General features: G+C 51.7%; 1 protein-coding gene across 1 annotated transcript in view; it reads left to right on the top strand.

Moving 5' to 3' along the window:
- PEX6 (peroxisomal biogenesis factor 6) overlaps positions 1-25,345 on the top strand; it is a 141,099-nt gene that overhangs the window by 44,460 nt on the left and 71,294 nt on the right. Inside the window, exons 6-8 of the mRNA XM_086925819.1 lie at positions 10,784-10,895; positions 20,952-21,160; positions 22,915-23,110. Coding sequence (XP_086781945.1) covers positions 10,784-10,895; positions 20,952-21,160; positions 22,915-23,110 — 517 coding nt within the window. The remainder of the gene's footprint in view (positions 1-10,783; positions 10,896-20,951; positions 21,161-22,914; positions 23,111-25,345) is intronic.

Here is a 25,345-nt window from a genome sequence, read left to right as displayed (position 1 = left end):
GAGGGGACCCCTGAGTCCAGACCTCCTTGTATCATTCATCGTAACTTGAAGAATTGCCTATAAAGTCTCGTTGAACTTTAACCTTGTGTGGTGTCCGTCTGTGGGGGGGAAGTTACTTGTCTGTACAATCGTTGGAGACGGCTCTCCCCGGAGACCTCTCCCCTTATTCTCGGCCGACCCTCCCGGTCCGTCTAACATTGGTGGCCAGCGGCGCGATCCGAATCACCGCATAAACGTACAGAGAGTAGCTCACCCCACGACGAAATCACAATGACAACTAAAGAAAGCGGATCAACCGAGAAGTTCCAGATGGAGAAATTGGATGAGTACAGCCATCGGGAACTAAAACAATTCTGCATCGAACTAGGTATCGCTACCACCGGACTAAGTACAAAAGACGATTTTAAGCATGCCCTAGAATCTTGGGCAGAAACCGGGGCTGCCGGAACCCCCGATCAAAGCACCGCAGAAAAAACCACCACAGCCCCTGAAGAGCGAAGAACGGGTCTCTCGCAAGACGAGATCCAGGAAAGAGAAAAAACCCGACTACACGAGCTGGAAATGGCCCGACTCAAAATGGACGTTGAACTTAAGTTGGCCGAACAAAAAATCAACTTAGAGCACCTGCGTCTCCGAGAAGAAAGAGAGGAGAAACAGAGACAAAGGGAGCTCGAGGAAAAGAAACTGGCGTACGAACACGAGCGGAACCTAGCTGAAATCAACCTACGCAAGCAGAATAAAGGAGTAGGGGTGCCCGAGCAAACCCACACCCCAGGGGCAACGGAGAAAAAGGTACACATCCCCAAAGATGTCGTGCGAGAATACTTCCGAGAGGACGACATCCAACAATGGTTTAAGGCTTATGAAATCGCTATGACTGCACACCGGATCGATAGAAGCGATTGGGGAGCCGGGCTATGGGGGAGATTCCTCAATGAGGGCCGTGATGCCCTACTACAGCTCCCGGACCACCAGATGACCTCCTATGACCATATGAAAGCTGCACTCCTCACCCGCTATGGCCTCACACCCGAGATGTACCGTCAGAGGTTCCGAGACTGCACCCGCATCCCGGGTACAACTTGGGTGGACTATGTAAACTACTTTAGCCGAGCCTTCGAGGGCTGGATCAAAGGAAGCAACGTCACAACCTACGAACAACTGTTCAATCTTATGGTATGGGAGCATCTGTCGAACAATTGCTTCATTGAACTCCGCCAGCACCTCCTCGACAGCAAGTTAACAGATGCCCGGCAGCTCGCAGCCGAAGCTGACCGGTGGGAGATCACCAGAGTGGGCCGGAATGGGTCCTACGAACAGAACCGGAACAACAATGGTCAGCACCGACCCAGAGGAGGAGGAGGGGGCCAAGGACGCGGAAGAGACAACGGCCCGGTCGCCCCCGCTACCAGCACCACCCCCCCGGCCAACCGGGGCAGCACCCCGGCGCGACCGGGATACCGAGCCAATGTTACGTGCCATCGATGCCAACGAGTCGGCCACTACGCAAACGACCCAAGCTGCCCCCAGTACCAGAGCCCAAGACCCCGACAAGTAGCCGCTGCTGCTCTAGGGGAGGAACACATCACAGAGGAACAAGAGGAATATGAACAAGAGCATCAAGAATGGGAGCCAGCCGCCATGGCCCTAGCATGCTTAGGGGGGAAAGACATGGTCCCGCGGGTCCCCCTACCCGCTAACACCCAGAAGTACAGCCAGTGGGTGAGCATCAATGGACGCCGGGCCGAAGCCCTTCGTGACACCGGGGCCAGTGTAACAGCCGTCCGCTGTCACCTGGTGACCCCAGAACAGTATCTACCGAACATTCTCTGCCCTGTACGTTCAGCCGATAACTCAGAAAGCCTGTGTCGGATGGCCTGCGTCCCCTTCGAATGGGGAGGGGTCTCCGGCATGTTGAAGGTAACGGTCCGAGACGATGCCCCCGTGGACTGCCTCCTGGGGAATGACCTTGAAAGCTCCCCGTGGGCAGCCGTAGAACGAAGAGAACACCTGGGGATGTTAGGCGTCCCGGACTGGGCGTGCGTCACCACCCGGTCCATGGCCGCCCGTGCCAACCACCGCCCAGAAGAGCCCGAATGGCCGGCGCCACCGCCTCCGGTCGCCCCAGCCGAAACCACCGACCGTGACGTCCCCCCCGAACCAGCTCAACCTTCCGACCTCGCTAACCTCGACCAGTGGCCTCAAGAGGGGGGGCCCACGCAAGAACAATTTCGCCAAGAACAAAAGACCTGCCCCTCCCTCGAGGGACTCCGCCAGCAAGCGCTCGCCCAAAGCGCAGGGGATACCTCCGGAACTCACTGGGTCTACTGGGACAATGATCTGCTGTATAGTGAGCAAAGAATCGCAGAGCTGGGGGCCAGCCGAGTACTAGTGGTGCCCCTCCGTTTTAGAGACTTTCTGCTGAACCTGGCCCACGATGTTCCCCTGGCAGGACACCTGGGACAAGATAAAACTTACAGTCGCCTAGTGACCCACTTCTTCTGGCCCAAAATGAGGAACGATGTACACCAGCATTGCCGATCTTGCCCCACGTGCCAAGCCAGTGGAAAGAGCGGCCGCAAACTAAAGGCCCCCCTGCAACCTTTTCCCGTGGTCACCACCCCGTTCGAGAGGGTCGGGATAGACATCGTGGGGCCCCTGGACCCGCGCACAAAACAAGGCCATCGATTCATCTTGGTGCTAGTGGACCACGCCACCCGCTACCCTGAGGCTGTTCCCCTGCGGACCGTGACAGCCCCGGTAGTCGGCCGGGCTCTGATGGGAATCTTCTCCCGTGTGGGCTTCCCCCGAGAAGTCGTCAGCGACAGAGGCACGAACTTTATTTCTAAATATATGAAATCCCTCTGGCAACAGTGCGGGGTTACCTACCGATTCACGACCCCCTATCACCCTCAAGGGAACGGACTCGTTGAGCGGTTCAACCGCACGCTAAAGGGGATGATCGGGGGGTTGGAAGAGCCCCTCCGTCGCCAGTGGGATGTGCTGCTGCCGTGCCTCCTCTTCGCCTATCGGGAGGTCCCCCAGAAATCACTGGGCTTCAGCCCGTTTGAACTGCTATATGGACACCCAGTACGGGGACCGCTCAGCCTAGTCAAAGAAGGCTGGGAGATGCCCCCGCTAAAGAACCCTCCAGATGTCTTCCGGTACCTCCTAACACTCCGCAACCAGACCCGGCGGTTCAGGGAGCTGGCGAAAGCTAACCTAGAGGCCAGCCAAGAGGACATGATAAAGTGGTATGACCGGAATGCCTCATCCATTGAATTTGAACCTGGCCAACAGGTATGGGTGATGTCCCCCACCGAGCCATGCGCCCTGCAAGACAAATGGACAGGGCCCTTCAAAGTAGTCGAGCGCAAGGGCCCTGCCACCTATCTCATCGACATGGAATCTTCCCGGAACCCCCTCCGGGTCCTCCACGCTAACAGACTGAAGCCCCACTTTGTACGTACAGAACTCAGCCTCCTGATGGCCACAGACAATGGGGCTGAAGAAGACTCCGAGCCCCTCCCTGACCTCCTACGGACTCGGGAGCAAGACGGCTCCGTGGATGGGGTCCGACTCTCGGAGGCCCTCACCAGAGAGCAACGCCAGGAGTGTCGAGTCCTCCTGTCACAGTTCGCCAGCCTGTTCTCCCTCACCCCAGGTGTCACTTCCTGGTGTGTGCACGATGTGGACACGGGGGACAGCCCCCCTATCCGCCACCGGGCCTACCGCGTGCCAGATCGGGTACGGGCCTGCATCCAGGAAGAAGTAGCCAAGATGTTCACACTCGGGGTCATCGAGCCCTCAGACAGCCCCTGGGCCAGCCCTGTAGTACTGGTCCCCAAAGCAGCTGCCCCCGGCACCACACCAGAACTCCGGTTCTGCGTCGACTACCGGGGCTTGAATGCGGTCACCAGAACAGACGCACATCCCATCCCCCGGGCAGATGAACTAATCGACCGCATGGGAGCTGCCCGCTACCGCAGTATCTTCGACCTGACGGCGGGCTACTGGCAAATCGGCCTCACACCCCGGGCGCAAGAACGTTCTGCCTTCTCCACCCCCGATGGCCATTACCATTTCACAGTCCTGCCCTTCGGCATGAAGAATGCCCCAGCAACATTCCAACGGCTCGTCAATCAGGTCCTTGCGGGGCTCGAAGAGTTCAGCGCCGCCTACCTAGACGACATCGCTGTGTACAGCCACCATTGGTCCGAGCACCTCCACCACCTCCGAGCAGTGCTACAAGCCCTTCAGCGAGCTGGCCTCACGATCAAGGCCAGCAAGTGTCAAATTGGGCAAGGGTCTGTAACCTACCTCGGGCACCAGGTGGGAAGCGGCCTGGTGGCCCCTCTACAGCTAAAAATTGCCGCCATCCAGTCCTGGCAGCCCCCCATCACCCAGACCGAGGTACGAGCCTTCCTGGGCCTCACGGGCTATTACCGAAGGTTCGTGAAAGACTATGGTACGATAGTGGGGCCCCTCACAGAACTCACGTCAAAGAATCAGCCCAAGAAAGTCAACTGGACCCCAGAGTGTCAAGCTGCATTTGAACAATTGAAAGCCGCCATGTGTTCCGCCCCTGTGCTCCAGGCCCCCGACTACAGCCGGGAGTTCGTCGTCCAGACGGATGCCTCCGACCATGGCATTGGGGCAGTCCTGTCTCAAGTGAACGCCGAAGGCCTTGATCAACCGGTGGCCTTCATCAGCCGGCGACTCCTACCACGGGAACAACGCTGGAGCACCATAGAGAGGGAGGCTTTCGCTGTGGTCTGGGCCCTCAAGAAGCTCCGGCCCTACCTTTTTGGCACACACTTTCGGGTGCAGACCGACCACCGACCCCTGCAGTGGGTGATGCAGATGCGGGGGGAAAACCCAAAGTTACTACGCTGGTCCATCTCCCTACAGGGTATGGACTTCACCGTTGAACACCGGCCTGGGCCAGATCACGCCAACGCGGATGGCCTGTCCCGGTTCTTCCGCCTCGACGAGGAGAGTCCCCAAGAGGATGGGTAACTCTCCCCGCCTTCAGCTGGGGGGGACGCATGTTGGACAGGCCACATGAAGGGCCGCTCTCCCCCAGCCCAACCAGGCCCGAGCCCGGGCCCGCAAGGACCACACCCCACCATTGCACGTCCTCCGTCCCCTCAGGGACCCCTGCCCTCGAGCATGCCGACCTCGTGGGTCCGATCCACTGCCGGCCCACGCGCCCATCCTGGGGCGCCATCTTGGACACTCCACCACGAGGCCGCCTGGCCCCCGATCGACCTCAACCCTGGGCCTGGCCAGGCCTCAGACATCCCGGCACCACCATCCACCCAGGAGGTGAGCGGGCTACTTGGCAAGTCAATGGGAGAAAGAGGTGTCGATGGCTCTCCCCCGCCAAGTGCCGCTCGCCCATCGCCTCCCCGGGCGCTGGCTCCACCCCCCTGCTGGGTGTCTGGACTCCCTCATCCCGGACCTCCCGACCTCCAAGTGCGAGGGTCCGGACATCAAAGCACAACAGCCCTATAACTGGGGCAGCTCCAGAGCAGGAAGGCAGTTGTATCTTGGAGTCGAGAGACGCAAAGAGGAACTCATCCTAGACGGACTACTGGCGCTGCCGTAGCTCTGTCTTGTGCACCATCGTCCTGCCTGTTGTCGCTGCCGCAACCTTCGCAACCTTCATTTCCTTCATCGTCACCGGGACCTGCTGGCGTGGCCGCGGACCGTTTGTAACCGTCATCTTCACCGGGACCTGCTGGCTCCGCCGCGGACCGTCGATTCCTTCGTCCATCTCGGGACCTGCTGGCTCCGCCGCGGCCCGATCATCTAGAACGCCGAGCTCGAGGATTGAGAGCTATATCCACCTTTTGGTAACAAGACTGTCCCGCTACCCCTTTTCCCAAACCAGAGACCAGAACCGAGGGGACCCCTGAGTCCAGACCTCCTTGTATCATTCATCGTAACTTGAAGAATTGCCTATAAAGTCTCGTTGAACTTTAACCTTGTGTGGTGTCCGTCTGTGGGGGGGAAGTTACTTGTCTGTACAATCGTTGGAGACGGCTCTCCCCGGAGACCTCTCCCCTTATTCTCGGCCGACCCTCCCGGTCCGTCTAACAGGAGCTTTTCGACTAAAGCTACCCCCGGGGAGGGTGGCAGACATAAGGGGGGCCTGTATATATTCTTTTCCATAAAACTGCGGGGCTCCGCACGGAAAATTGCGTTTTCATCTGAAAGTATACTAGGTATAGAGTGGGCAAGACCAAATTCCCCCTTAATTTTGATTATAAACTTCTATAATGCACCTGATAGAGATAGAAGCCGCTCACATCTGAGTTCCCTATCTTCTTTCTTAGTAAGATATAAGTCACAGCAATCAGCTTTATTCGAAACCCTGTTATTGGGAGATTTTAATGTTCACCCGTGCAATTGGGGATGCCAGAATAAGGAGCTATTAGGCCCACCAGGAGCTCTCAGTACCCACTTCGAGCACACCCTACAGGGGGTGGATTTGGAGAACTTATTAGCAAACCAAAATTTGTACGAGGCACACGGGGCATGGGAGGATGTAAGAACACCGACCTTTGTTGGCAGGGATGCTAGCACGGTCATCGATTACATTTTTATCACACCAGGGTTAATCAATATAGTAGTATCTTACGAAGTGATATTATCCCCCTTTAGTGATCATAACCCAGTGGTCCTGCTCCTGAGCATGGGCCGAAATAGCGTCACCCAGGTTGAGCGTCTGGGGGGACGTGGCGACACCCTTGTTCCTAAGGACCAGGGCCGCAGACTTAAATGGGCAAAGGTGGTGCCGGATTCTTTTATGAATAACCTTGTGCATAATTCTCAAGTTGATATATCAATATGCATGGATAGTACATCTGAGGGTATTGCCGTTATTAGTTCTTTTACTACTATTTGTTCTAATATTAATAAGGACTTAACTTGCACCAAGAAGCAGGTTGATCTCTCCACTCCAAGATGGTTTGATAAAGAATGCTCTAGGTTACATAAAGACCTACCTCTAGCCCTAAAACAACAACCAAGAAATAAAGACCTTGTGGCAGGGCTTAGGAAAAAATATAGACAGGCAACTGAAAAGCGGAAAAAGCTAATCAAAAGCGAGGCTTGGGATAGCCTAATATCGACCAATGTCTTGAAGGATAGCTCCAAATTTTGGATGGTCATTAATCACCCCTATTTCTCTACATCAAACAATAGTGTTATGGACTGTGTAATTTCTGAAGACCAATGGGTTGAACATTTTAGCAAGATCTATAAGAGTGATATGCTTCCAACAACCAGTAGGTCCTACCAGCCTACGATAGAAGCCCCCCCTGTTGTTTTTAATGAACTGGAGGTCAACAGGGCAATAGTTGAGATGACCAAACACAAGGCTCCAGGACCCGACGGAGTCCCGGCAGATTTATACAGCTCAAGTCCACTCTTTTGGGCCAAAATACTCACTAACGTTTTTAATGCAACGGTTACAGCGGGGTTCCCCGAATCTTGGGCCACCTCAACTATTGTCCCTATATATAAAAAGGGGCCAAGAAACGATCCGGCCTGCTACAGGCCGATATCGTTAATTGACTCCGCAGTCAAGATTCTCGGTAGAGTTATCTTGACTAGACTGAACAATATTGTGAAAGAAAAGGGGGTGCTCTCGGAACTCCAGTACGGTTTCCGTGAGAAATGGGGCACAATTGACCAGTGCCTGAATTTACATATGCTGGTCAGCAAATATACCGTGGCAAAAGAGGGTCACATATACCTTGCATTTATGGACCTTTCTTCGGCCTTTGACTTGGTCAATAGGACCAAGTTATGGGCCATTCTAGCTGGGATAGGGTTTGATCCGCCCCTCATAGACTTCTTGGCGGCCATTCATGAAGATTTATCAGCATCCATAAGAATAACTCAGGAAGGCAACACCACCAGACCCTTCAAATCCAGAAGAGGAGTGAGGCAAGGCTGTATTTTAGCCCCCCTCTTGTTCACCCTATACATCAACTCTTTGGACAAAGCATTGTAGGGGTCCACACTTGACATCCCGCATGTGGGGGGATCCGCAGTGCCTGTTCTGCTTTACGCAGACGATGCGGTCCTCCTTGCCCGCACGGGTGTGGGGCTACAAAATCTCCTGGATGCCTTTGGCGATTTTATGGCGAAGCTCGACCTCCTGATTAATAACAAAAAATCGCACGTCATGGTGGCCGGGAGGCGGCAAAGGCCGAAAAAATTAAAAAGTTTTAGTTGTTGTGGTGAGGGGGTCTCAAGGGTACAGGTCTTCACTTATCTGGGTGTGATTTTTGAGGAGAAGGGCTCATGGAAACCGCAGGTGTGTGCCAAGTCACTTGCTGTAACCCGTTCAACCTCAGCCCTGCTAAGATTTGCAAAGCGACTAGGCTCACGCCCAATGGAGGCACTATTGAAAGTGTACAAAACAAAATGCCTTTCCATAGCTACCTACGGCGCTGCGCTGTGGGGTTACCACTCAACCGGGGTCTTGCAGATTGTGGAAAATCAGTTTCTTAGAACGTTACTGAGTGTCCCACAATCCACCCCAGTTTTCTCCTTACACACAGAGTTAGGCTTGGGTTTCATTACTGATCAGCTTCTCTTGGAACCATTGGTGTGTTGGGCCAAAACCTGGTTGAACAATGAAATTAGGATTAACCACATTATTCTTAGGGATTGCATGGCACTGGATAGTGTTTTAAAGATCCCGTGGATGGCTTATGTCAAGGGCGTCCTGGAAAGTCTTGGTAGGCCCAATCTTTTTAGCCACCCTAATACAATTTGCAAGGGGGACGTGAAATGGATTAAGGATAATTTCCTGAGGATGGCAGCGCTAAAGCGGGAGAGTGAGGAGCTGACTAAACCCAGAGCCAGAGCAAACTTCCTCCTCTTGACTACACCCTCGATTGAACCTTATCTAACAATTGTAAGCCGTCCATACCATCGACACCTTCTTGTTAGATTTAGGTTCAACATCATACAGTACTCATTGGGAGTTTTCCCTGTATGGGGGGTGCCAGATGAGTCAATTCCTTGTAGCTGCGATAACTTCTCAGAGCAGTCCCTTATACATTTTGTAATGTTTTGTGAGCACTTTAAGAAGAGTAGAAAATTATATCTGGTCCCTATTTTAAGGGAAGCAGGTTTTATGCAGGTGCGCCCAGCGTTACTGCATCTACAGTTATTAGGGAGTACCAAGATAATCTTCGGGGTTGCTAGCTTTCTGGTCGCAGCTATGCGCACTAAAACCAGGAAGCTATCCCCGAAGGACTTGGAAGGGCGACCTCATTATCCTGCTGATTTAGCTAATATTTTTTAAATTAACTATTCTTCTTATGATTACACTGTGAATGTATTGCTTTTGTATTAACACCTAAATTATTGAATGGACCTACATATCACTTTGACTGATTTTTTTAACTGTTTTATCCATATGAAATATACGATATGTAAAAACAATTTCTTTTTTAACAATTGTTTTTATAAAGTGCATTGTATTGTTGCTTTTATGATTTTAATTAATCGAATAAAGCTGGCTTTTGACTTTGACTTTGACTGCAGGATCCTTCGACTTAAGATCACAAGCACCGACTGCAGGATTGTACGACTTAAGACCATAAGAACTGACTGCAGGATCCTTCGACTTAAGTCGTACCATCCTGCAGTTGGTGCTCGTGATCTTAAGACCATAAGAACAGACTGCAGGATCCTTCGACTTGAGGCCACAAGCACCGACTGCAGGATCTTTCAACTTAAGTCCATTAGCATATACTGCAGGATCCTTTAACATAAGGCCACAAGTACAGACTGCACTATCATTCATCATGAGGTAATGTGCTTGGATTGCAGCATCCTTTTCCATAAGCACGAGCTTCCGAATCCCCCGCTTTAAGACTATAAACTTGGACTACAGAATCCTTTGACTTAAGAATGTAAGCTAGGACTGCAGGATTTACCGCCTTAAGATCATGAGCTTTACAGAATGCTTCGCCTTAGGAGCATGAGCTCAGACTGCAATGTCTTTCACCTAAGATCATAAGCTCGGACTGCAGTATCCTCCCTCCTCAGGATCATAAGCTCAGACCGCAGGATCCTTTGCCAGAAGGCCACTGTAAAAGAATAGTTAGTGTGCAGCGTGAGGGAGCTGTAAAAATGTTTGGGGCCGTATTTGGCCTTGGAGAGTGCTAACATTGTTAGTTGTCTGTTGGCCATCCTATTTTTAACTGTTCTGTTAATGTTAATGAAAGTTTTTTTCATTTTCTAAACTAAGCATTAAGTAGAAAATAACATCATAAACTCTCCCCCTAAAGGGCAATGCCTCTAACCTGTGACTGCCCCAAACTCACACCCATGGGTGGGTCTCTAGACTCCCTGTGTTTCTTCCATTCAGGGTCATTGAATATCTGCGTCTGCAGGAATCAAAGGAATTCCAAAAATATGCGTTTTTACCAAAACTGCATGTTAAGTGTGATGAGCTAGCGGCAGGTGGGCATGTGTGGGGGCTTTCATTGCGGTGGGTAGGCAGCAGTGGGCCGTGTTGGTGCTAAGCGTGCTGTAGAAGTACCATTTACATTCATACAGTGAAACACACATAAATATGTGTCATTGAGATATACGTGGTGAAGGCCTTTCATGATGGGGACTAAAGCTCTAGTAAGAGACGTGTGGATGCCTTTCAGCCGGACGGGGAGAACGCGGGGACAGAGCTGTTGAGCGGGCTTCCCCTGTGCTGCGTAGTTCTGGTGACCGGTGATGTCATTTGTATTTCCAGTGTGGCAGACCTGCATGGAGGGGGAAGGATCCTGTTATCTGGACCTAGCAGCAGTGGCAAGACGACAGCTGTGCGTGCTGCCTGCAGCCGCCTAAACCTCCATTTATACCCGGTAAGAGTCTAGCTTGTTCTCTGTCTTTCGACAGATAAGCTGTCAGCAGATTATCAGTGAGAATTAGAGACCAGTTCTCCCCCAAGGCCGCCATATCCTCCCCCTGCTCCGGGTGTATTGTCACCAGGCTCCCACATGACAGCCATACCCTCCTGCTGCTCTAGATGTCCCCATACCAGGCTCCTCTCCAGAGTCACAACTCATCTGCTCTGTACCATTTGTGCAGCCGACATTGCAAGTTCTTGCAGTTGCGCGGGGTTTAGGGTGTCAAGTGGGGGGTCGCGTGGGGTGTAATGGTGTTTGCGGGGGTGTTGCGTGGGGTGGGGTCGTCACGTGGGGTGAGGGGGGTGGGTGTCGTCACGCGGGGTGGGTGTCGTCATGTGGGGTGAGGGGGGTGAGTGTGTCGTGTGGGGTGTGTGTGTGTTGCGCGGGGTGAGGGGGGTGTGTCGTGCGGGGTGTGTGTCGTGAGGGGGGGTGTGTGTGTGCTGCGGAGGGTGAGGGGGGGTTGTCGCGCGGGGTGAGGGGGGGTTGTCGCGCGGGGTGTCGCGCAGGGTGAGGGGGAAGTGTGTGTCGCGCAGGGTGAGGGGGAAGTGTGTGTCGCGCGGGGTGAGGGGGAAGTATGTGTCGCGCGGGGTGAGGGGGAAGTATGTGGCGCGTGGGGAGTGTCACGCGAGGTGAGGGGGGAGTGTCACGCGAGGTGAGGGGGGAGTGTCACGCGAGGTGAGGGGGGAGTGTCACGCGGGGTGAGGGGGGAGTGTCACGCGGGGTGAGGGGGGAGTGTCACGCGGGGTGAGGGGGGAGTGTCACGCGGGGTGAGGGGGGAGAGTGTCGGGTGAGGGGGAGAGAGTGTCGGGTGAGGGGGAGAGAGTGTCACGCGGGGTGAGGGGGGGAGAGTGTCACGCGGGGTGAGGGGGGGAGAGTGTCACGCGGGGTGAGGGGGGGAGAGTCACGCGGGGTGATTGGGGGGAGAGTGTCACGCGGGGTGAGTGGGGGGAGAGTGTCACGCGGGGTGAGTGGGGGGAGATTGTCACGCGGGGTGAGGGGGGGAGATTGTCACACGGGGTGAGGGGGGGAGAGTGTCACGCGGGGGGAGGGGGGAGAGTGTCACGCGGGGGGAGGGGGGGGAGAGTGTCACGCGGGGTGAAGGGGGGGAGAGTGTCACACGGGGTGAAGGGGGGGAGAGTGTCACGCGGGGTAGGTCGCATAGGGTAGGGGAGGTCGCACGGGGACAGCAGGGTATCCTGCTGGGTTGTCACACGGAGACTAGGGGTGTTGGGAAAGGGGGGAGGGTCACACGGGGGTCATGCAGGGGGGAGAGGGGTCATAGTTACAAAAATATATATATTTTAAAACCTACCTTTCTGCCGGGTTTCATGTCTTCTCTGCTCCTGCTCCTGACAGGAACAGGAAGCAGGCAGCCAGGCTACCTCTCCTGAGCCAATCGCAATGCTGCATGCAGTGTTGTGATTGGTCTGGAGCGCCATGACACGGCCCTCAGCTAGAGGCTAGAGGGGTGGGCATGTCCTACCTTTCCGCCGGGTTTCATGTCTTCTCTGCTCCTGCTCCTGACAGGAACAGGAAGCAGGCAGCCAGGCTACCTCCCCTCAGCCAATCGCAATGCTGCATGCAGTGTTGTGATTGGTCTGGAGCGCCATGACACAGCCCTCAGCTCGGGGTTAGAGGGGTGGGCATGTCCTCCATGCAGGCTGCAATTCAGCCTGCATGGAGGAGAGCAAAGTGTGCATGACTGGTTTGGGCGACCCGAAAGGGCTGACCAAACAGTGCTTGTGCACTCTGGAGTGGGCAACCACTCCTCCTCTGCCCTGCTCGGAGAGCAGAGCAGCCCCGCCCGCCTGCAAAGCAACATAAAATGGTAATAACTAAAAGTTATCACCATTTTATGTTTTGGCTTCTCACCCTGTGAGAAAGCAGTGGGGCGACGCTCTGCTGCCATGGTGGAGGAGCCGCCCCTGTCTTAGATTTGACTCTGCCCATGCAAAGGGTGAAAAAAATGACCTTACAGATGTCCTTACCCTGCCACTACCACCCAAGAACCTCTTCTGAACTTTGATGAAGCTCATTGACATGCTGATCAGCGCTTGAGACCCCCAAGTTTCTGCTCCAGCACCCAACCCGGGAAAGCTTGGTGGTACAGGCATCATTCAGCCGTCTGAATCGGAATTCATTTCCCACCACACACCCGACAGGGAATTGAAACAAATGGAAATCATTGCTAAATGCATATGTTCGAGGCATATGAGCTGCAGATAGTACACTTTTGCATAGATCGCAATCTGGTGTTGGGCTCGGATGCTTGCACCTTGTTGTTGTCTTGGAAGAATTCTTTTGTAGTCACAAGATAGGTGACTCCTCCCTTGGACGATAGTGCGCTTGGGCATCGACTCCATCTTCAGATTGTTTTTTTTCCGCCATCGGGTTCGACTGTAACTTCTGCGCTCCGGTTCGGTACCATATTCTCCAACCTTTTCGACTCGCAAATCATCATAAACACTCACTCAACTGTATTGTTTTCAATTGCATGATCTTCGACGCGCTCCTCAAATATTCCATTCCGGCGTCGACGCGGGCCGCTAGGCTTATCGACACCGTTCGGGCCTACGGCTTATGGAAAGGACTCCATTTAAAAAATGCCCCAAGTGTGGAGCTAAATTTCCACACAGTGACCACCACAAGGTCTGTAACCTGTGTCTCTCGCCCGAGCACGACAAAAATAATTGCCAGGCCTGTGCCTCCTTTCGATCCAAAAAGACCATTCGTGATCGCTGGGCCCGACGACACATCATGGCGCAACAGCCAGCTCCGGTACCCAATGTCCCGGAAGAGGATTCTGAGGATCTGGAAATCGCGTCCGAAGCAGACGACTCTGACCACCCCATCACACCAGGTCAACGAGTGAGTACAACTGCCCCTACCCCAATTCCACCTCCAAAAAAGAAGGCCCTGGTCAAGAATTCGCCTGCTGGCCCCAGTCGTGACCAAAAACAAGCTTCAAAAGCCCTGCCCTTGGGCCCATCTCCGAAGATAAAGGACAAGCCTTCCGGTAGCTCGGGTCCGAGCAAACTGCATATCACTGTCCCACAGGCGCCATCGGCACCGAAGCACAGAGTGCACCCTACTTCCAAAAAGACCTCAGCACCCACCACCCCCATGCCGAAGGAAAAGGCATTGGATCCAAAACCGAAACATTCGGAGCCTAAAAAGATTTCCGCCTCCACATCGAAGCCAAAGGACCCAAAACCACCTTCCCATGCTTTGGATCTGAAATCCAAACCTCGCTCTGACCCGAAAAAATCAGTGCCGAAAGTATCTACCGAAGAGGAAGAACTTTTTCGACCGGATCCTATCGTTCCGAAAACACTCCACATAGACCCTAAAACAGGACATATGTCTACTGTTCCACACAACAAAAGGAAATTGGACACCCCAGGCATTCCTGCAGTGCCTGTAAAGGACTGTGCTACTTCACCTTTACAACCCTCTTCTCCTGCTCTTCCTACTAAGCCTGTCTCTCCGCCACACTCTCCTATACTTCCACCAAACTCACCACTAACTCTGGGTGATGATGATTATGGGGAGAGGGGAGACAACACTGACCCTTTTGATCACCCTGATAACGATACCGACGTACCACAGGACGATTAGGATGAGTGATGACCCAGTAGATCCTCCAGACCTCCCTAATCCTCGTGCATACCCAACAAAGCCATCTCCCCAGATGACAATATTGGTTTTTAACCAGCTTGTAAATAGGGCGGCTCAGTACCATGGTGTCCCAATGCATTCGGACATCGCAGAGGAGGACTTTCTACTAGACACCTTTGAACAGTCACTAAAGACTGTACAAACCCTGCCAATGTTAAAAGGAGTCATTAAACATGCCCCCGACATATTCAAGGACCCTGTTAGGGCTAGGATTCTGAATCCAAGAATTGTCCAAAAAATATAAACTCGCGCCCAGTGATCCCGCCTAATCAATGATCAACTCCTTTTAGATTCCCTAGTGGTAACTAACGCTAGAAAACGTGCCAACTCTCAAACCTCTGGTAATGTGCCACCTCCGGACAAGGAGTCTAAATTATTAGATGCTTCTGGCAAACCAGTTGCTGCCCAAGCAGCTAATAACTGGCGGATAGCCAATACACAAGCATTACTAGCTAGGTATGATAGGGTTCTCTATAACCAACTAGAAACTCTATTGCAACATTTACCTGGTCAATATAAGACCATGGCCAATGATTTAATTCAATAGGGAAAATTAAAAACTAAAGCACCAATCAAATGTGCCCTTGGTGCAGCCGACACCGCCTCTAGGGCCGTTAACACTAGCGTGTTACTCAGGCGACATGCCTGGTTGCGCATCTGTGGCTTCAAACAGGAGGTACAAACCAATATCCTCAATCAGCCGTTCTATCAGCAACATTTTTGAACCGGCTGTAGACACAGCGCTAGAAGAAATGAAAAAGGAGACAGACTGCTAAATCCGTGGGAGCATTGCAGTCTCCATCCACACGTGGTTCCATTCGACTCTCCTTCTATAGGGGAGCATCCAAAAACATCAACACAGACACTGCTTCCTACAAAAACACCACACAAACATCCCGCAACAGGGGATATTTTAGAGGTGGATACAGGGGAAATAACAACAAAGGGAGAGCCCGAGGTAACCACAACACTCGTAGCTTCCCCATTAATAAGCAGTGACTTCCCTCCAGACTATTACACTCCGATCGGAGGGAGGCTATCACAGTTCCTACCTGTCTGTAATTCCATCACTACAGACAAGTGGGTAAGGCAAATTACCCATTATGGTTACTGCCTAGAACTTACTGCTACTCCCCCCAACATTCCACCCAAACAGCACCCAATGTCCGGGGGACATCTAACACTCCTCAAACAAGAGGTTCTTCCACTGCTTCAAAAGCATGCAATAGAACTGGGTCTCATACAACATCAGGGAACAGGGGTTTACTCCCTGTATTGCCTAATCCCCCTAAAAGACAGGACCCTAAGGCCAATATTGGACCTCAGACCTCACAATTTGTACATACAATCAGATAATTTTCACATGATCACTCTTCAGCAGGTTCTGCCCCTGCTTCAACAAGGCGACTTCCTTGCCACACTAGATCTCAAGGGCGCCTACTTCCACATCCCCATACACCCTGCTCACAGAAAATACCTCAGGTTCACAGTGGACGGCCAGCACTATCAGTTCAAGGTCCTTCCATTTGGGGTGACCACAGCAATAATCACAAAGAAGGGGCGAGGGTCAAAGACAATTTATACTCCGCCACCCCGGGACCCCCGAGAGAACACTAGTGTACACACGAAAGGGGTGGAAAGAGTAAATAATAATACCGTATATACTAATATGGTAAAGAATAGAGTCAGCCCCAATAGGGCAAATCGCTCTATTTGGAAAAACTGCCCTCACTCACATACCGAGGTATGTGACATGCTTCATCATCGGGCCTGCTTACAATACGCCCTGGTGTACCCCACACAGGACGGAGCATAAGGGAGGGGGAAAAATAATAAATTCCACTTAACACAACATATAATCAAACAAACTAAACAGACACAACACTTAATACAACCACTGTGGTGAAAATAGTGCAAACACCTTGTGTTTTCAAAACCGAAAAGTGCGACAAAGAAATAGTGCAGTATAGGGAGTGAATTTAAGACTGGTTAAAGGTGTCAACTAGAAAAACAACTTTATTAAACGTTACTTGGCACCTCTACCAGGATTAAAAAGATGAATAAACAGAGGATGGGAAAATGCCTTCAGGAGATAATTAGGAACCTCAAGGCTTCCCTCCTACCACTGCCAGAGTCAACATGTTTCGACCGCTCTTGATGCGCCTGTATGGTCACTCCGGTCTTCGTCAGGACCGTCGCATTCGGTTTCTCTCGGGGTCCCCCCGTAATCTGGGGGGAAATTATTACCCCTACAGGGAGGTAGGTCCGAGGGATCCTAACCAATCCTGTGTAATCTGTGGAGAGTATCCCCTTGAGTACGGGAAAACAATCACTGTGGCACAGAAAAACGAACAAAGGGGGCGGATGAGGACCCTTATGTACAGCACCCAGGGTGTTCACAAAGTGCCTTGCAGTAGTAGCAGCACACTTGAGAACACAGCAAATCCACGTATTTCCATACCTGGACGACTGGCTGATAAAAGCCAAGTCATACAACCAGTGTGTTCACCGTACTTATCAAACAATGCAACTGTTACACAACTTAGGGCTCACACTGAACTACACCAAGTCACACCTTCAACCCTCCTACATACATCCGTATCTAGGAGTCACAATAAACACTTGCAAAACTCTAGCATACCCCAATCCAGCCAGGATACCCAGCATGCAAACACTATTCAACAGGTTTCAGCCCCAACACTCTCTCCCAGTACGAGTGTTTATGCAGCTCATAGGAATGATGGCCTCCTGTATTTTCATTGTACCTTACGCGAGACAACGCATGCGCCCTTTACAGGAATGCTTAGCATGTCAGTGGAACCAGGCTCAAGGTCAACTTACAGATCTGGTATTGGTGGACAGCCGCACACATCGTTCTCTGTAGTGGTGGAACCTTTCCAAAGAACTGCCGTTCCTAGAGCCTGCTCCACAGATAGTAGTAACAACAGACGCGTCTCTCACCGGCTGGGGAGCCCCTCTCCTAAACCACACAATTCAGGGCAGGTGGACCACTCAACAAAAAGTGCTTCACATCAATCATCTAGAACTACTGGCCATATTTCTAGCCTTAAAGTCATTCCAACTACATCTTCTCAACAAGACTGTCTTAGTCTGGACGAACAATATCACAGCAATGTATTACATACAAAAGCAAGGAGGAACACATTCTCTGCAGCTATCTCGACTATCGCAATGTATATGGGGATGGGCCATTCCACAAAACATATATCTCCTCGCGGAACATCTTCCAGGAGTAAGCAATCAGATAGCGGATCTGTTAAGTCGTCAGACTCAACAAATACACGCATGGGACATTCATCCACAAGTACTTCAACCTTTCTTCCAAATGTGGGGCCAACCAGACATAGATCTGTTCGCCACACACGCAAATGCGAAAAATGCCCAACCTTTGCCGCCAGGTTCCCACACCCGTTGTCCAAGGGCAATGCGATATGGATGAACTGGTCAGGCAGATTTGTGTATGCTTTTCCGCCACTCTAACTTATTCCACTAGTAGTATGCAAGCTCAAACATCAATCTCTCAAAATGATCCTAGTTGCTCCCACATGGGCACGGCAACCATGGTTCCCAACACTACTCGAACAATCACTAGACCTTCATCAAAAAGTACGGCTCTCCCCAAAGCTGCTGATGCAGAACCATGGAGAAATAAGGCACCCAGATCCAGCGCAACTAAATCTAGCGATCTGGCTCCTGAAGTCTTAAAGTTCGGTTACCTGAACCTCCCACCGGCCTTTATGAATATTACTAGCAGCCCGCCCCAGCGGTGCCTGGGGCAGAAGGGGGCTGGGGGCAGCATTTCAGTCTTGTGTGCACTCCCGCCCCGGCCCCCCGCCCGCCACAAATTGTCTGTGTCCCGGACAATGTCGTGGTGGGTGGGGGTCGGGCGGGAGTGCACGCAAGCCTGAAATGCTGCCCCCAGAGCCTGAGCCTTACCTCAGCCGCATTTGTTCAGGGCCAACCTCCTGCACCGGCTCCCTCCTGCCCCAACATTTCCCGTGTCCCAGAGCCTTACCTGAGCCGCCGCTCCTCCCCGCACTCCTCACTTCACCGCCGCTCCTCCTCGTCATGACGCACCCGAGCTGCCGCTCCTCCCCACGCTCCTCACTTCACCGCCGCTCCTTCTCGTCGTCACTTACGTTGCGGCCAGCGCAGCGTCGCGGCCGGCGCTACTTTCAGGGCACTACTTTTTTTTTTAAAGTTATATTTTTAAATTTACGTTTTTAAAAAAAAATTCTATAGCCTATGTCCATCTGCACACCCTGAGTATTACAACAATGTATTGGGTGTGTGGATTGGCTCTGTGGTTCCCGAGTTTACCTTGCCAAAAGGTTTGTTCTCTCTCTTTATAATAGTAGTATAGATTAAGGAAGCCTTACACCCCGCTACTAGAGCTCCATCTGCAGCCAAATTGAAAAGATTAGTTATTTACTGCAAAAACAACAAAATCGACCCATTAGATGCTTCAACACAAAACCTTGTTTGCTAATTGCTCTATCTACAAAGATGCAATCTTGCATACTCATCAATTGGATTACATCTGGCTGCCCTTGCCTCCTACTTACAAAACAGACAACATTTGTCATTGTTTCGAGTACCTGCTATCAAAGCCTTCATGGAAGGTCTTAAAAGGTTAATTCCACCCAGACCGCCACCATTTACGGTGTGGAACCTAAACATTGTTCTTACTAGACTCTTGGGGCCCCCATTTGAGCCTTTACACAAATGTGAATTACAATTCCTTACATGGAAAATAACGTTCCTTGTCGCAATCACCTCTCTTAGGAGAGTAAGTGAGATCCAGGCTTTAACCATACAAGAACCATTTTTACAAATAACATCCAAACAAAGTGGTTCTTAGAACAAATCCAAAATGTCTTCCAAAGGTAATTTCTGTTTTCCATTTTAATCAATCAGTAGAGTTACTAGTATTTTTCCAAAACCCTGATTCAGTAGCAGAGAGCGCTCTTAACACGCTCGTCATCAAAAGAGCTTTACTTTATTACATAGACGGGAGTAAACCCTTTAGAAAATCAAAACAACTGTTTGTAGCTTTCTCTCCTCCTCATTAAAGGGAACCCCATCTCCAAAGCTGGAATTGCCAGGTGGATAGTCAAATGTATTCAAATATGCTATCAAAAAGCAAAACGTGCATTAACAATTCCCCCTAGAGCCCATTCAACACACAAACTAGGGGCTTCCATGGCATTCTTAGGGAAAATTCCCCTAGAAGACATTTGTTATGCAGCAACTTGGTCTACTGCACAAACCTTCACCAAACACTATTGCGTTGACGTGCAGGCCAAGCACCAAGCTTCAGTGGGCCAAGCTGTTCTTAGGAAACTTTTTCAAACTACTGCAACAAATACAGGTGACCACCGCTAGGGGAGACACTGCTGTACAGTCTATGCAAAAGTGTACTATCTGCAGCTCGTATGCCTCGAACGGAAAATGCTACTTACCAGTATGCATCTGTTCTTGGCATGTAGAGCTGCAGAGTAGTACACGCCCGCCTGCCTCCCCGGGACCGGTATCTGTTCCAGTTTTTATCTTAATTAGATACACTTACATGGAAATCTATTCTATTTCCTATAAACTCCATCATTTCCCTTCTTGGGGAAAAACAATCTGAAGATGGAGTCGATGCTCATGTGCACTATCGTCCAAGGGAGGAGTCACCTACCTCGTGACTACAAAAGACTTCTTCCAAGACAACAACAAGGTGCAAGCATCCGAGCCCCACAGCAGATGGCGATCTATTGCAAAAGTGTACTACTTCGCAGCTCTACATGCCAAGAACAGATGCATACTGGTAAGTAGCATTCTCCTCTCTCCTTCCTGAGTTGCCCATATGTTTTGGTATTAGAGCCGGTAAGAGAGAACGGGATCTACATGTGGTGGGACCAGTCGACTAGATGTGGTGATATGTCTTTAGGTTTGAGGAGTTGGAGATTATCAGATGCAGACTGGCTCCTTCTTGGTGAGTGGGTTTGTGGCAGTGTTGTTGTTGGTCATTTGCATTGAAAAAGGAGGTAAAAGTGTTCACATAACTGTTGGCCTCGTCTCCCCAGCGCATGTTGAAGTCTCCAAGGGAAATATTGTCATTTGGTGGACATCACCAGGAAGATCATCTTTCTCTGCTCACTCTTGTATACTGTCCACTCTTCTGTTTGCTGCTTTGCACCCTGTGCTGTCTCCTCCATACCTCTGCCTCACTTTGTCCCATGGCTGTCTTCCTGCAGGTGCACAGTGTGACCGTCTGCTTTCTTCCCTGCCGGTGCACAGTGTGACCGTCTGCTTTCTTCCCTGCAGGTGGACAGTGTGACCCTCTGCAGGGACACTAGCGGAGCTGCTGAGGCAAAGCTGCAGGCTGCCTTCTCACATGCCACCCTGTATCGGCCCTGCGTGCTGCTGCTGAGGAATGTCCATCTGCTGGGCCGAGAGCGGGATGGGGTGACCGAAGACTCCAGGACAGTGGCAGCCCTGCAGCGCCTCCTACTGGACATCACGAGGACCTCCAGGTATTTGTCACTGTGGTGCGCCTCAGACAGAGAACACAACCAGCCTTTTCTCACCTCGCCTCCTCCTGGAATGTGGTGTTGGGACAAAGAATCTTTGCTTTGAAATCATTTCTCCTTTCTTTCCTCCAGTCCACTCGACAGTGTTACTCCATGAAAAGCGCCCGATATTGTTTCTTTGCTGTTTGTCAGTGAGTGTTCCCTATTTTGAGTGAGCGCGGATACTGCCCCCTTCACTGCAGGCTGTGAGGCGACTGCTGAGATGGCACCAGGATTGTAGTCCAGAGGCTCAGGCCTTGTTATTTGCAGTATGTGGGAGACTGCCTCTGCCCTGTAAACTGGGCTCCATTGTTTCCCCTCAAGAGTGGGGTATCTGAAGGAGACCTGTGCTTTGTGTACGTCAGTGTGTGTGTTTCACTGCACCAGGTGAATGGTGGTGTTCATTGAGATGCATCCTGTGCACGGGTGCCCAAAATGAGGCTGCTCTGGCTGGCTGCTGTTGTCCAGGGTGGACATGTCTGGCTGCCGTTGTCCAGGGTGGACATGTCTGGCTGCCGTTGTCCAGGGTGGACATGGCTGGTTGCTTTTGTCCAGGGTGGACGTGGCTGGCTGCCGTTGTCCTGGGTGGACGTGGCTGGCTCCTGTAGTCCAGGGTGGACATGGCTGGTGGCCTTTGTCCAGAGTGGACATGGCTGGCGGCGGCCTTTGTCCGGAGTGGACATGGCTGGCGGCCTTTGTCCTGGATGGACATGGCTGGCGGCCTTTGTCCTGGGTGGACATGGCTGGCTGCCTTTGTCCAGGGTGGACACGGCTGGCTGCCTTTGTCCAGGGTGGACACGGCTGGTTGCCTTTGTCCAGGGTGGACACGGCTGGCTGGCTTTGTCCAGGGGGGACATGGCTGGCGTCACGCGCAGCCGACCGATGTCATCTACCAGCGCGCATGGGTGTTGCTCGAAGAAAAGTCTTCCGGATCCATTCTGATGCCTGGGAAATGAAAAGGTAAGGAATCTCAAGCTAGATCATGTCTCTACCAGATGAGATTACTGAAAGTAACGTGTCCTTCAGCCCTCCACATTCCCCTGCTATGTGTAGTTGGTATGTGAGGCCTTACTGGAGACAGCGCTTGTTTTGGTAAACACAGCAGGTGGTGTGGGGTCTGCAGTGACCTTCAAGGGGAGTGAGGTTTGCTATAATTTGGGGCGCTTCAGGTAATTGGCACAGACTAGAGAAGCTGCTAGATCTGGCTGCCTTGAATCACAGGCAAGGATCAGCTACTTTAGGAGATGAATTATGGGTTTGCATTCTTCTGAGGAAGGCAAGGAAATGTCACACACTAGGAGGGGATCAGATGCCCCTTGTGGTTTGTGCTGTGATAATCAGTTGTTGATAATGTAAAGTCCTCCTCAGAGAGGGTGTGTGGCTGCTACCTCCGAGAAGAGCTGCTGCTCTTGGCTGGATGTGAGAGGCCCGAGGGCCTCTTCTGCTGGTACCATTAAAAGGGCATGCATGCCTTCTACAGCAGGGCAGTCTCTCCTGTGGTTGGCATGGGGTGCCGTTCAGCAGAGATGAGTGCCGTTGCTTGTATCTCTTGGTGGCTTCGAAGGGGACGCATCCGGCAGCGAGTGTAGGAACAACCCTCTGTCCTTGTGGAGCGCTGTGTCTTCCTTGTATGAATGGGCTGCGGTGTGCGTCTACACGGGACGTGCACACAAACCTGTGACTCACCCAGCTCACAATAACCTCTCCTTACATCCTAGTGACTTTCCTGTGCTGGTGATTGGTACCACCAGCAGGCCACGCGACGTTGTCTTGGATGTGCAGACCACCTTCCTGCATGAAGTGAGGCTCGAAGCTCCGTCAGAGGAGCAGAGAAGGTCCATCCTGCAGGCCCTCACTGCATCTCTTCCCCTCGGCAAAGATGTGAACCTTGCAAAGCTTGCAAAGAGGACAGCTGTGAGTAGGACCCCTCTTTCGTACTGTGGCGCAGGACTGTCCTAGTGCTTCTTTCTGAACTTGTCGCCTACGATCTGTTGTTTTGTATTTGTTATTCGTACTGTGTCCTAAATACTGGACTTCTTTGTTTCTGCTTCTTCTTCTCAAGCTATTGAATGTGTTGATGCTTGTATGATGTTAGAATCATATTACTTCTCTTCTACTCCAAACATGTGCGATGCCAGTGAGAACTAAGAATCAGGGAGCTGGTAGCAAGTTTGCCCGACACTCTGAGCCCTTTTGGTACCATCTAGCTCCCACATGCAGGATCAGGGAGCTGGGAGCATGCTTTCCTGACACGCTGAGCCCTTTTGTACCATCTAGCGCCCACATGCAGGATCAGGGAGCTGGGAGCATGCTTTCCTGACACGCTGAGCCCTTTTGTACCATCTAGCGCCCACATGCAGGATCAGGGAGCTGGGAGCATGCTTGCTGACACGCTGAGCCCTTTTGTACCATCTAGCGCCCACATGCAGGATCAGGGAGCTGGGAGCATGCTTTCCTGACGCTTTGAGCCCAGCCGTGGCGATCACCTTGTAATGTTCATGATAGGCGAGGGACGTCCACTCTGAGTCCCACCGCCATCAGGAGTAGCAGGGGTGGATTATACCAAGCAGTGGAAGGATATTCCTGACCCTTCTTGGGGACTGAGCCCGAGGTGGGGGATGGGGAACAAAAGGCTACAGTAGTGCAGGAACCCATATAGGGGCTAATTATGATGTTGGGTGGAAATGAGTCCGACCGACCTCTTGTTGGCAATACCGACCACCTAATTAGGATGCGACTGAACACTGTTCAGTCGCATTCCTATATTTCCATATAGAAGTATGCATTACGGCCGCAAACCGTCCATAATACATGCTCTCATAGGGAAATGGGAGGTTCAGTTCATTCCAGCACCCTGTGGCAGGCACCTCAAGGTGCCTGTCAACGGGTGTAAGGCTCAACAGGGGAGCACCATAGGTGCTCGCTCGTCCCCCAACCGGAGGCCGCGCACCCAAGGGTACCCTGCTGGGGGCCCTCAAACATGCTTTCTGATATAGTTTCCATGTCGGACAGGCCGCTATAGAAGCCATGCCGGAAACCATGCATCTTAATTCCAAGGGCGGAAAGACCCGCCCTTTGGGATTGCATGCCGATTCCGAATGGCTGACGTACTCCTTGAGCCCGTCGGAAGCCAGCCGGAATGACCGGCCGTTTACTTTCAGTTGGCCAGCATTGTAATGCGGCAGTCGGAAAGTAAGCCCAGAGGCAGATTATGATGCCGCCCTGAAGGCTCCGACTGTTGGAAACACCCAAAAGAAAAGCTGCAAAACTGTGTGAAACATCTAATCAGAACATAAATGTAAGTATACAAAATAGAAGCAGTTGCATATTTTTACATGTAAATAACAAACATACAAACTTTATAATACTGTATATATTTATTCTATTACACTACATTAACCCTTTCGCTGCGGCGGCTATTCCGCCGCAGCGCTAACGGGGCGGGGCGGCCGCGCGGCGGCCGCATGCTGGTGACAGAATCGCTCCGTCACCAGCCGCGGTTGAGCTGTGCTCGTGACGGAGCGGTTCCGTCATGGCCCGCCCCGCTCAATAGAACGCGCCGCGCAGGCGCGGCGGCCGGGCCATGACGGAAAAGGTAAACGGAAAGTTTACTAAATATCATTCCAATGCATGGTATGGGAGGGCAACTACAAAAGCTGCTCTGATTCATATAAGAGAGCACAACCACCCCTCAAATGTGACAGAAATAAAAGTAAGGGGGATATTGCAGAATATAGAAGAGAAAAGCACTAGCTCCTAAGAAGCCACAAGCAAAATGCTGACAGATATACTACCTAGAGTCCCCGTACACTTAACAGGCCAACTACCACCTATAATTCTTTAAAGCGTTTAATTGCACAAACCTAGAAAGCTACCAGTGATGCTCCTTCTGCCCCCAGAATATACCCAGACATACCACGCCTGAACATGGAACAGTTACACATAATTAGAAATCTTTCCTGTTATACGAGAACGTGAATAATGAAACATGAATCCTGATATTCTCTACAGCAGATAACGTAGTAAAGCTTAGCCAATGTCAATCATGGATAATGGGCGGGACCTTCAAAATGTGTCCCAAGCCATGTAATCAGATCTACGCCATATATGGTGAATATCCAAAAACAAATATCCCTTTTATATATGCCG

This window comes from Lissotriton vulgaris, chromosome 6 (assembly GCF_964263255.1).
Source record: "Lissotriton vulgaris chromosome 6, aLisVul1.2, whole genome shotgun sequence".
Taxonomy (NCBI): domain Eukaryota; kingdom Metazoa; phylum Chordata; class Amphibia; order Caudata; family Salamandridae; genus Lissotriton; species Lissotriton vulgaris.
The sequence above is the reverse complement of the archived record's forward strand: the minus strand, read 5'-3'. Positions and strand labels throughout refer to the sequence as shown.